Source organism: Fringilla coelebs (assembly GCF_963513975.1).
Source record: "Fringilla coelebs genome assembly, contig: SCAFFOLD_30, whole genome shotgun sequence".
NCBI classification, from domain to species: Eukaryota; Metazoa; Chordata; class Aves; order Passeriformes; family Fringillidae; genus Fringilla; species Fringilla coelebs.
The window spans coordinates 6,076,815-6,089,390 of NW_028167448.1; the positions used below are offsets into that span (position 1 = coordinate 6,076,815).

The window sequence follows — 12,576 nt, forward strand, 5'->3', positions numbered from 1 at the left end:
CCTGATCAGGCAATGGAATTGTAAAAAAGCAATCTTTCAAATCAATGATAATTATTTCTCATCCCTGTGGAATCCTTGTAGGTGTTGGAAGATCTGATTGTAAAGCACCCATTGTGGCCATCACAGCATTTATCCACCACAAATTGTGCAAAAGTCTCCATTTACCCCATTTCTTTTTTATTACAAACACAGGAGTATTCCATGGGCTAAATGATTTTTCAATATGTCCAGCTTACAATTGTTCTGCCACTAAGCCTTGCAGGGCAAGAAGCTTTTCAGTAGGCAGGGGCCACTGATCAATCCAGGCAAGCTTATCTGTCAGCCACGTCAAGGATACAACTGGATGCTTAAGGCCCTGCATCCCAGTGGCCCCCACTAAAAATCCGTGGTAATTTTAACACCCCGCTGGGTTAAGCAATCACGTCCCCATAAATTAGATGGAGCACTGGTAACATAAGGTCTGATGTTAGCTTGTTGGCCTTCCGGATGTGTTACAGTGATTGTGATCGCAGATAAAGCACCAGCAGTTGACCCACCTAACCCAACAACTCCAAAGGTTGATTGAGTGAGGGGCCATGTTGGAGGCCAAACAAACTGGGAAATTATAGGTACATCTGCTCCTCTGTCAAGTAAACCTGATATTGCTGTAGTTTCTGGATGACATCCCTTAGCAGTGACCAAACATTGAATTTCCAGATGCTCATCTGTCACCTTCTGAGTCCAGAGAACCTGAGGTGGTCCTGTAGATACAAAACCTCCAGTGCCACGACTCCGATCCACAATGGCTGGAACAGAACTCATTGTAAGAGCCTGAATGAGAGGTGTGGGACTCCAGGCAGCTCTTCAAAATGCAGTTTATTACATCCAAGATGTTGCACCAGTCCAGGGTTGTGGGCGACCGAGCCCGTGCCTACAGCTGTCAGCTCCAGCTGCAGGCAGGCCTGGAGACCCTTTGGTTTTGGTTACATTGCGTTATATACTTTTCTTTGCTGAGCATCTTAATACAGAAGAACCAATCTATACCTTAACTTTTATCTATGGCCTATCATAACTACTATAATTACCATATTCATGTTACTATTCTCCAATCACTAAAAGTTAGTACATTACAATTTAAGCTGGAAGTTGTTATTCAGTTTTCTTGCAGTGGAAATTTCTGAGACCTTTTTTCTACTTGCAACATCTGCTGACTTGTTTGCCTGTGCTCTCTTTCTGCTTGGTTAAAACATCTTCTTGTTTGAGGTGGGTTTATCCTTTGCTCTAAGTCATAAAACCCCCTTCTAACTAACATGACCTTTGCCTCTTGGTTACCCAGTAAGACTGGCTCAGCAATTCTTTTCTTCTATATGAAAACTTGCTTCCATCTCTATTCCTTCTTCAGGTTCTACATTCAAAAATCTTTCTGCTAAGAATACATATCTGTGAGACTTTCTTGACAAAATTTCATCCTTCCCAACACAGGGAAAAGATTGAATTGTGGAATAACTCACATTGGAAGAGTGACCTTTGCAAGAGAGCCTTCAACTGCATCAAATGTGGCTTCACCTAAAGCTATTCTGATTGGTTCTGTTAATCCACCTGCCCTGTGGTCTCTGGAGTGTGGAAGCATCTTAAGTAATTGTAATTTGCTCAGTTTTACTCAGCTATGCAGCAGAAGGTGCTACAGGGGCCTCTGAAGCAGTCAGAGCATCCACCCAGGGTGGTGATCACTGCATCTATGCACAAGAATCGGCCTGGGCACAGCAGGATCTGCTCATCTCTAGGGCTGCCCCGAGTCCCCACCTGCAGAGCTCCCAAACATTTCAGTCCCACACTTAATTTCGAAGGTGACTCATTTTTACTCATTTTGGAGTTGGTTTATTCTGAGGGCTCTTGACTGAACTCAGTCACTTGGTTTCAAGTTGATGGCCTGTCTCAGACCAGTCTCTCCTCTGCTCTGTGTGGACAATGAGATGGGAGAGTCCTTGGGCCACCCAGGGGACTGGTGACTTCAGTGCTCTGGTTGCACATCAACAGAGCTTTGTTTCACTGCTTCAGACCCTCCCTCTCCTCTTCTCCCCAGGCATTTTAAATAATTCTATTTTCAAAGTCATCTTCTCTGCTCTTCTCCATGTCTAAAGGCAAACCAAAAAAACCTGAAAGGAAAAATACCAGTCTTTATTGCATACCTTTTTCTCATGTATCTTTTCTTAGCTGTGTATTTTGGTTTCAAAACAGAGTAACTTAATTAATCAGGGATTTGAGAGTAAGGGATTTTGAGATTTGAAAAGTAAGTTTCACCTACTCCCCTGCAGACGCCCAGGAGAATTTGTTTTCTCGAGACTCCCTCTGTAGCCAGTGGAGACAAGAGAACATTTGGAGGCTGGGTGCTCCCAACTGGCACACAAAACAGAAGTTACAAACCTCTTCTTGGCACTTTTGCTCTGCACTCGGGTTATTTGATATCAACAGCAATGAAGGACTGCATGGGAACAGGTGCATTTTGGTGCAGACAGGTGACAGCTCAGATTGTGACACTCTGTGTAGATCCATAATAAATTCCAGTCTTCGTTTAGGGTACTAAAAACCAAGTTATACCCTGTCCCTATTCTGCCCTTGCCATTCCTTTCCTGAAGAGCCAGAGAGGGAAAAGCTGTGGAATAAAGCAGAGGGTTGCAAAACAGATACTTGGGATCGCTTCTTTTGGAATCAACAGATCCTCAGGGACTCCTGATCCAAAGGCAAGTACTGAAAAGTAGAAACAAGGAAGTTCAATGCACAGATTGGATGTAACTTCACAGTTTAGTGTTTGTGCTGTAGATTAGAGGGGTTTGGCACACAGGTGTGACAGATTTTGCAGTAGGTCTGAGTGAGCTGGGAATTTCCCAGGAATGGGGGGAAAGAGCCAATAGCTCTTTAGAATCCTCTCTTCTGGTGAAATAATTCTTTGGGAGTGTTTGGAAAAGGTAGAAAGAACACAATAAAATCGCTGGGGTCTCTAACTGAAATGGGAAACAGAGCAATCAGGGTGTGAGAATTGTTTGAAGCACGATCTCTGTGCTCTAGAGCAAGACTGCAGGAAAAGAAAGAAGCAGAGAAGGAAGGATAGAAATGTTTGTCCAGACTGTGAAATTATCCCACTTGTTTTTGCCAAGTTCCTGTCTCAGCAGGATGAGTTGGAATTCAGCATGGGACCAGAAAATGAAACAGCAGTTACTGAGTTCATCCTTGAGGGTTTCCCAGAGCTTGATCCAAGACTGCAGGTATTTTTCTCTCGGGTCCTTCTGCTCATGTACCTGACAACAGTGATGGGGAATGCAACCATCATTTTCCTCGTCTGTGTGGATCACCACCTGCAAACCCCCATGTACTTTTTCATCAGCAACCTGGCCTTCCTGGAAATCTGGTTTACATCCTCCACAAGCATCAAACTGTTTGTGATGCTGAGTTCTGGTCAGAACACTCTCTCACTAAGCAGCTGCTTTGCCCAAAACTATTTCTATTTTGCCCTGGGCTGCACAGAGTTCATCCTGCTCGTTGTCATGTCCTTTGACCGCTATGTTGCCATCTGCCAACCTTTGCTCTACGCTGCCATCATGAAGCCTCAGGTCTGTGTCCACCTGGCTGTTGCTGCTTGGGTCCTCGGCTTTGCCCTGCTGAGCTACCGCCTGCTCTTCCTCTCTGAGCTGTCTTTCTGTGGCTCCAAGATCCCCCATTTCTTTTGTGACAACTCCCCCTTGTTCAAACTGTCCTGCTCTGACACCAGCCTGCTCTGGAAAATAGACTCTGTCTTCATATCCTGTGTCGTGCTGGGTTCCTTATGTTTGACTCTGGCATTTTACATCTGCATCCTCTTCTGTGTTCTGCAACTTCCAGCAGCCTCTGGGAGGAAGAAAGCTTTGACTACGTGTTCTTCCCATCTCATCACCTTATCCATTGCCTATGGGAGCTGCCTTGCTCTCTACACGCGTCCTGCAGGAGCTGTTTCCTTGAGCACCAACAGAACTGTGGCTCTGCTGAACACAGTCCTGTACCCACTCTTAAATCCATTCATCTACAGCCTTCGGAACAAATCTGTGATCCTGGCCCTGAGCAAATCCATTGCCAGGGCAAGAACAAAGCTTTTCCCCTAACCATGGTGCATTTCTGGAAAGCCATCCCAAGAATCTGGTGTCACCTGTTACACAACACCAGTGCCTGTGAGCGCAGCCCCCAAACAGGGCTGCCTCAGGAGACCGATGCTCCTGCAGGCTTGTGTCCCGCAGGTTAAGAGATAAGAGACTCATCTGCACACCCAGACACGGCACCAACAATGGCAGGAGGAGAAACTCAGTTCATTCTGTGCCCTGGCTGCTTCCAGGGCCATTTACTGGAGAGCCACCAGCTCATTAAGGGCACATCTCCATAACAGAGAAGAGCTCAGAGGAACAAGTGACAATCCCAATTACAGTTCCTGGGCAATGGACACCTTGTCCAGCTCCTTCCCTGGGACAGCCATCAGCACCAGTGTCCAGGTTTGAAACCCCAAAGTCACTGAGAGCAGGTGGGGAAGACTGGGGGGAACTGGAAGGGACTGGGAATGAGCTCAAGTGTATTGGAGGGATTGGGCTGTCCTGGGAGGGACTGGAGGGGCACTGGGGTTGTACTGGGATCTACTTGGGATGAACTGGGCTGTACTGGGAATTAACTGGGCTGTACTGGGAGGGACTAGAGAGGTTGAATGGGCTGTTCCTGCCTGCGACACCTCCTATTTGCCGAGGTTCCCGTCCATCAGCGACCACAGCCAATAAGAACCGGGACCCGGGGCATCGGAGGCGATGCCTAAAGTCGACGTCATCTTTCCGTTTTGCCTACAATTCCCGTCATGCCACACGGCCCGATTGAGCCATATTGGAGCCGGGACTACAAGGCCCGTCATGCCCGCGCGCCAACGACCCCCCCCCCCCCCGGGATCCGCCCCCCATCTGTCCCATCAGTGTCCCCCAGACCCCTTCGGCGCCCTTTCGGGATCCCCCAAAATCTTCCCCGGACCCCCTGAGTGCTCCCAACCCCACAGATGCTCGGCACAGACACTTCTGGGAATTCATCTCCTCTCATCTCCCGCGGCCCCAGAGCCCCTCAGAACACAGACACACGCCTAAAACTCCTGCCGTGCCCCGAGCCCTTAAGACCCCGGTTAGAGCTCCGCGATCTCCCCTCAAGGGCTCCCGAACCGTTTACGTTCCCCCGAGGACCTCAAGTCGCGGCTAAGACGCAAAAGTGTCCCGCAAGAGCCTTCCCGGACCCCCAAATGCCGCGTTCCCACCACTTCCGGGACTACACTTCCCGTCATGCTCCGCGGCGCACGTCCAGCGCTATTCCAGCCTAGACTACAGCTCCCGTCATGCCCCGCACCCCGCCGAGGGCCGGTGCAGCTGCGCCTGGAACTCCCGTGATGCTCCGCGGCCCCGTTCAACCGTATGATACCCGCGCCTACAACTCCCATCACCCCCCGCGCCCCAGAGAGCCCCGTCAGAGCCCCCCAAGGGCCCGCCCGGACCCCGAAGGGCCCCAAATTCCCCTCCCTGAGCTCCAAGGGCCCCCCTGCACCCCCAAGTGCTGCTCCGGACCCCGAACTGTCCCTCAGAATCCCTGAGTGCCCCTCCAAGTGCCCACCCGGCTGCCCCAAGTGTCCTCCAGAGCCTCAAGTTCTCTCTGAATTCCCTCCCCAGACCCAAAACTGCTCCAAATGTGCCCCAGAAATGTCTCCAGGGACCCCAGAGTGGCCCCTTTTACCCTGTATGAGAAAAATATTATAAAAAAAGATTATAAAAGGACTGCAAGTATTACTAATTCCCATAAAGACAAGGGAATTAATAGCCAAAAGATTTTAATTAATGAATAAAAGGTAATTCTGGTTCTTAGACTCAAAGACCATAACTTTTTGGTTGCTTAAAATGTATAGGTTTTTTAAGAACAGCATAAAAATGAATTAATAAATCTCTAGAATAAGATTTCTATAAATAAGAAAAATATAATATTTTTTTTTAGTTAATTAAATTTTATTTTTAAGGAAAAATGAATAATTTTTTAAAATTTCTTTGGACTTCAGTCCCAGGTGGATGATGTCAGACACGGTGGGGCTGGGGCTGAGGAGCAGCTTGTCCAAACAGACTCAGCCTGCAAGGGGCTCATTCTTCTCCCTGCCCAGACCTCCTCAGGAGACATTCAGCATCAAGATCACCTGGGGAATGCTTCTGTCACCTCTTCTCTGAAATGAAAAATAAAAAACACTCATGTGATTAAAAAAACAAAAATCATGAGGTGCACTTTGGAGTCTTCCTTCTGAAGAGAACTCCAAGCTGACTCCAATCCCTGCACAAGCCCTGGAGACTCACAGGCAATGGAAGGGAGACAAAGAGCTCCTGAGGGCTTTCTGTATTTTAATCAGCCCCACGGTGGATTTTGTGAAATACAAAGCTGTGTTTCGTGTCAGGTACATACACGCAACGTGTGTATTTGTGATTGTGATATGTGTGGATAATGACCATGGGACAGTTATAAATACGAATTCTAATAATAGCTGAGAAAAATAAAGCATGGAAGAAGGCCTCTGAACCTATCTTTTGTTTGCAATTAACTTTTCTAAGTCTTAAGTTGATTTAGGAGCATTTGAATTAAATCTTTAAGGATGTTGCTTTTTGACAGGAACTTTCTTCTTGTAGCTGAGCCTTAAAGAGTTTTGCAACAATAACCTTTTAAAGTAAAATTTTAGAATATTGCGTGTAGTAAGGATCTTTGAAACTATAGCTTTAGAATATATTAAAAGGAAACATGCAGCTTGAGAAAGGAAGGTGGGCATTGTGATATTTGCCCAATTATCCCATCATCAAAAAACCCCAAACAATATTAAAGGTAGCAGCAATTTTAATTGAATAGCTTAAAATATTTAAAATTTGATACACTTGAAATATTGACAATATAATTTGGCTAAAATAAGGGATCATTTGTTTCCAATAATAGTGCGTAAGCAAAAAATAACTGCGGGGTACGGAGTGCAGGGTCCTTGGACCCTTGCCACCTCACGTACAAGCTTGCCAAATGAAAATTCCCCCTTTAATGCCATATGGCAATGCCATCTCCTCCCATTTTAGATTCATCACACTTCTACCTCCACCCTCATCACCACCTTTACCGCACTTGCTCCATCACTCTTGTAGGTGGTCGCATCACTCTTTGGGGGTCACCACTGATGAAGGGCTCTCCTCTTCCTCGATCTCCTTTAACTCACCTTTGGGTTACACATGCGCACCAAGCCAGTATAATGTGAGCCAGAACTAACAAGATAGCATCAAAGCAATAAATCTCATATCATTAATGTTTTCCTGGGACCCAACCAGATTTTCCTTTTTTTTCTGTTACTTTTTAGTAACTGTTATTTCTTGCTTCTTCCTGCCTTGAACATCTGCAGGAAAAGGGTGGTAGGGGAGTGGGGAGCCCTCCTCTCCCTTTCTTTTTTGGCATTACTCCTTTAACTGTTTTATTATTTCTAAATATTAATTACTGTATCTAAATAGATTAATGTTTCAATTTTGTCAGCACAAATCATACCTATTTACCACAACATGAACACAGGTACTAATAGGTTCGACCAAGGGAAGCTGGACATCACTGTTATGAGATTTATAGTCCTTGCAATCAAAAGGTGGACCCACATGTGGAAGGTGGACTTCACCAGGTGAAATTCTCCTTCTTTCAAAAACCAGACCACCACCACCTGGGATACTCCTTTTGGGATGTACATCCTGAGAAAAACTAAATCACAGCAGTGTATAGAATTGTGACATGAAAATTTGGACTAGAAACCGCTGATGAGTAAAAATTGGGAGTAGAAACTGCTGAGAAAGTTTATGAGTACCCCTATAAATACCTGTAAGCCCCAACCATCGGTGTGCAGTTGGAGGGAAAACTACCCCCAGTGTACCCAGCACTGTATTGCTCATACGTTACCATATTAATTATTAAATTTACTGCTGCTTGAATACTGGCCTAGTCAAGCTTACCATTTATAACACATGTAGTGGACATTTCAGCAGGAAGATCTGAGGTGATCTCTAGGGGACAAAATTACTTTTGAGGAAAAGTTTGAGTAATTTCTAGAGGACACATAGAGATCATTTTGTGACAAAACCTGAGGTAAATGTCAGGGCAAAGAAAGAACATTTGGGGGGTAAAATCTCAGGTTCTCTGCCTTCCCACTACCTCATCCCATGCCCCAGCAGGGGAGCTTTGCCCTCCCTGTCCCCAGCCAGCCCAGCCCGGGCACCTCAGGGCTGCCCCCACCCTCCTGCTGAGGCCCGGCCTCGAGGGCTTCTGCCGCAGGCCTGGGAGACGCTCTGGGGAAGCGCCCGAGCAGCCGGGGGCCAGGGACAAGGCGGCTGCCTGGGGGCTGCTTGTGGCCTCTGGCACCCAATTCCTCAGGGCTTCCCACTGCCCCGGCTCCTCAGGAGCCTCCTGTGGTTCTGCCAATTGACAGAGGCAATTTAAAGGACACACCACTGGAAATAATGTTCTTATTTTACTGTCAATAAGAAGGAACCACAGTGTAAGATGATACGTTCAATAAAAAATGTGCACTTGGTTTTAGTGACAAGCAAAAACAAACAAGGTAGTGCACCTAAATCAGTACTATAAGAGAGAAAGGAGAGCGATTTAGAAAGAATCATCACCAATTGCCTAAATTGTTTATCATCTTGCAGATCTGCACTTGCTGGGGAGCCACATTTTACACCAATGACCTGGAGAACAATTCCCAGTAACTGGGAATATCCTACGTCATCCTTTCACCCAGAGATGAGGTCTCCAAATTTGCCCCAAAACTGGATCCAGCTTTTATAGGCCAAAAAGAGCAAGTCAGTGTGACTCAATTGTATTTTTAACCCAGAAACCCCTGCAGCTGGTGGCATACTTCACAACCAGTAGGGACACAGCTAGGCCAAAGCCCAGACCTCTGCTGGGAGGGTTTCCCCTCAAAACCCTACAAACAAACCTCTCTTCAAGTCAGTTGGGAAAATTTCTTAAAATGATACATTTCTGGCACCTAACTACACAGGGTTATGTGAAAGTTTCTGAAGCAGCTGCCTTGGAGTCAAAGAGCCAGCATTAAGAGTCCTTGTCATCTATTTGTAGCTAAATCACACTTTAGGGGACTTGAAGGAGTTTGGAATGAGTTAGAGACCGGACCTCTCAGTTTTTTAGATGATGCCATTTCTTTTTCTTATCTTCTACATAGACAGGAAGGGTGAGTTTGGCTCACATCTCCACCGCGAGGCTCAGAAGGTCACAAGACTCTTAGTTACAAGACCTTTTAAGGATTTATTGGCCAATAAAACACTGCCAACAAGGATATTTATGTTTGTCTGGGTTTGAAAAGACAGGTGTCTGCTAAGGAAGGCAGGAGTCTCCCCTGAAATGGAAAATGTGAATCCCCTCCCTCCAAATTGTTATAAGTTTGAAATTAAGGGGCTCTCAGGCAAAGATATGGGAGCAGGAATAACAGTTCTTTGGTAGGGAAAGAAAGAAAAAAAAAAAAAAAACCAATGCAGTAATACAAAACAACACTGACAGAGTCAGAATATGGCCTGACTCCCTGTGTGTCAGGGTGTTGGTAGCAGTCCTGTTACATGGTGGTTGCAGTCCTCCTGGAGAGACAGGTATGGTTCTGTTGAAGCACTGATCCTTTAGATGGGTGGAGTTTTCCTCTGAAGATCCAGTGGTGGTGTGAATTGGTCTGGTCTTCCTCTGGGAATCCAGCGGGAAAGGGCAGCTCCTGTAGGAATCCAGTGGGAAAGGTACTGTGTTGTTCCAACTGTCAGATTATATCCAGGAAGGAATGCTTGGCTTCTCCCCCTGGGCGGAGCTTCTCCCAATGGGATGATGTAATTTTATCAGTCATGCAGTGACACTCAATGGCCCATGAACAGAAGATATTCCCCAAGGGAGGACTGGTTTGTGGGACAGATAAAGAAAACTGCCCTACTTCTGACAGATGGCAAATAGAAGATACACATTATCTTTCAATCCAGGACATTATCCACCCCTTATTCTATTTCCATCTGCATCACAATGAAACCTTACACACACTTCTCACTTAAGGCTGGCTTTCCCTGTAGTAAACAACGGCTTTCTCCATCTTTCTGCATTACCCATCAAGTGTAACCGGGTCCTTGAGCAAAACCAATCCCACATATAGGTTTGTCTTTGCCTGAGGTGGGATTTATCCAGTCTTTCCAAAAATACCTTTCATATGTACCACAGGGACTTCATCCACTGTGTGCAGGGGTTCAGACTGGGCAGGACCAGCTCAATTGATGGACCCTCGGGTGTTGACCATGCAGGTTGCTTTTGCTAAGTTAATTTCCCAATTTCTAAAAGTTCCCCTGCCAACTGCCTTCAGGGTAGTCATAAGTAGTCTGTTACACCATTGAACTTTCCCTGCAGCTGGTGCATGATAGGGGATATGGTATATCCATTCAATACCATGTTCCCTGGCCCAGGTGTTGATAAGGCCATTCTTGAAATGGGTCCCGTTGTTGGACTCAGTTCTCTCAGGGGTTCCATGTCTCCACAGGATTTGCTTTTCCAGGCCCAGGATGGTGTTCCAGGCAGTAGTGGGAAGCACAGGGTAGGTCTCCAACCATGCCATGGTGGCTTCCACCATGGTCAGCACGTAGCGCTTGCCTTGGCGTGTCTGGGGCAGTGTGATGTAGTCAATCTGCCAGGGGTCCCCATACTTGTACTTGGACCACTGCACACCGTACCACAGGGGCTTCACTCACCTGGACTGTTTGATCTCAGCACACGTCTCACAGTCATGGATAACCTGCAAAACCCTGTCCATTCTTAAATCCACCCCTCAGTCTCGTGCCCACTTATAGGTGGCATCTCTGCCCTGATGACCTGAGGCATCATGGGCCCATCGAGCTGGGAACAACTCCCCGTTATGTTGCCAATCTAAGTCTATCTTTGACACCTCTATCTTTGCTGCCTGATCTACCTGCTCAATGTTTAGGTGTTCCTCATTGGCTCTACTCTTGGGGACATGGACATCTACATGATGGATTTTCACAGACAGATTTTCTACCCAAGAGGCAATGCTTTTCCATTCATCATCAGCCCAGACTCTTTCGTCCACACTGCTAGTTGGCCTTTTTCTACCTTTCCAGCCAATGCCACAGTGCATTGGCTACCATCCATGAATCAGTGTAAAGGTAGAGCTTTGGCCACTTCTCTCTTTCAGCAGTTTCCAGGGCCAGCTGAACAGCCTTGAGTTCAGCAAGTTGACTTGATCCACCTTTTCCTTCGGTAGCTTGAGCAGCCTGTCGTGTGGGGCTCCATACGGCTGCTTTCCACTTCCAGTTCATCCCTACAATGTGACAGGAACCGTCAGTGAAAAGATCGTAGCGTGCATCCTCTGCTGGTAATTGGTTTTATGGTGGAGCTTCTTCAGCCCTTGTCACTTCTTCCTGATCTTCTTTGTCAGTGAGACTACAGTTCTCACCTTCTGGCCAGTTTGTAATTTTTTCCAGAATCCCAGGGCCATTCAGGTTTCCAATACAGGCACACTGTGTGATGAGGGCAATCCATTTGCTCCATGTGCTGTTGGTGGCATGGTGGGTAGAGGGAACCTTTCCTTTAAACATCCACCCTAGCACCAGTAGTCAGGCTGCCAGAAAGGAGTGGTGCTTCCGTGCGAATCACCTCCGAGGCCCCTTGAACTCCTTCACAGGCAGCCAAGATTTCCTTCTCTGTGGGAGTGGAGTTGGCTTTGAACCCTCTGTAACTTTGGCTCCAGAATCCCAGTGCTCAGCCTTGAGTCTCCCCAGGCACCTTCTGCCAAAGGCTCCAGGACAGACCATGGTTCCTGGCTGCAGAGTAGAGCACATTCTTCCCCTCTGGTCCCCTTCTCACTGGGCCAAGGGCTAGTGCATGAGTGATCTCCTGCTTGATCTGGGCAAAGGCTTGTTGTTGTTCAGGGCCCCAGTGGAAATCATTCTTCTTGCGGGTGACCAGGTAAAGAGGGCTCACAATCTGACTGTACTCAGGAATGTGCATTCTCCAAAAACCTATGGAGCCTAGGAAAGCTTGTGTTTCCTTCTTGCTGGTCAGTAGAGACACCGGTGATTTACTGATGAGCTCAGTGGGAATCTGAGACCATCCATCTTGCCACTTTTCTCCCAGGAACTGGATCTCTCAGGCAGGTCCGGTGACTTTGCTCTTCTGGATGCCAAAGCCAACTTCCAGCAGACTCTGGATGATCCTCTCTCCTTTCTCAAATACTTCCATTGTAGTGTTCCCCCACACAATGATATCATTCATGTACTGCAGATGTTCTGGAGCTTCACCCTTTTCCAATGCAGCCTGGATCAGTCCATGGCAGATGGTGGGGCTATGCTTCCACCCCTGGGGCAGTCGGTTCCAGGGATACTGCACGCCCCTCCAGGTGAAAGCAAACTGAGGCCTGCATTCTGCTGCCAGAGGAATTGAGAAAAACGTGTTAGCAATGTCAATAGTGGCAAAGCACTTTGCTGCCTTGGACTCCAGCTCGTACTGGAGATC

The 12,576-nt window shown here is 47.0% G+C and overlaps 1 protein-coding gene across 1 annotated transcript; it reads left to right on the forward strand.

Moving 5' to 3' along the window:
- Positions 1-3,167: 3,167 nt before the first annotated feature.
- Positions 3,168-4,112, forward strand: LOC311165871 (olfactory receptor 5F1-like; the record flags this gene model as incomplete). The annotated part of the gene is made up of 1 exon (XM_084227366.1): positions 3,168-4,112. One exon carries the CDS (start codon positions 3,168-3,170, stop codon positions 4,110-4,112), a length of 945 nt encoding a protein of 314 aa, XP_084083492.1.
- Positions 4,113-12,576: the final 8,464 nt, after the last annotated feature.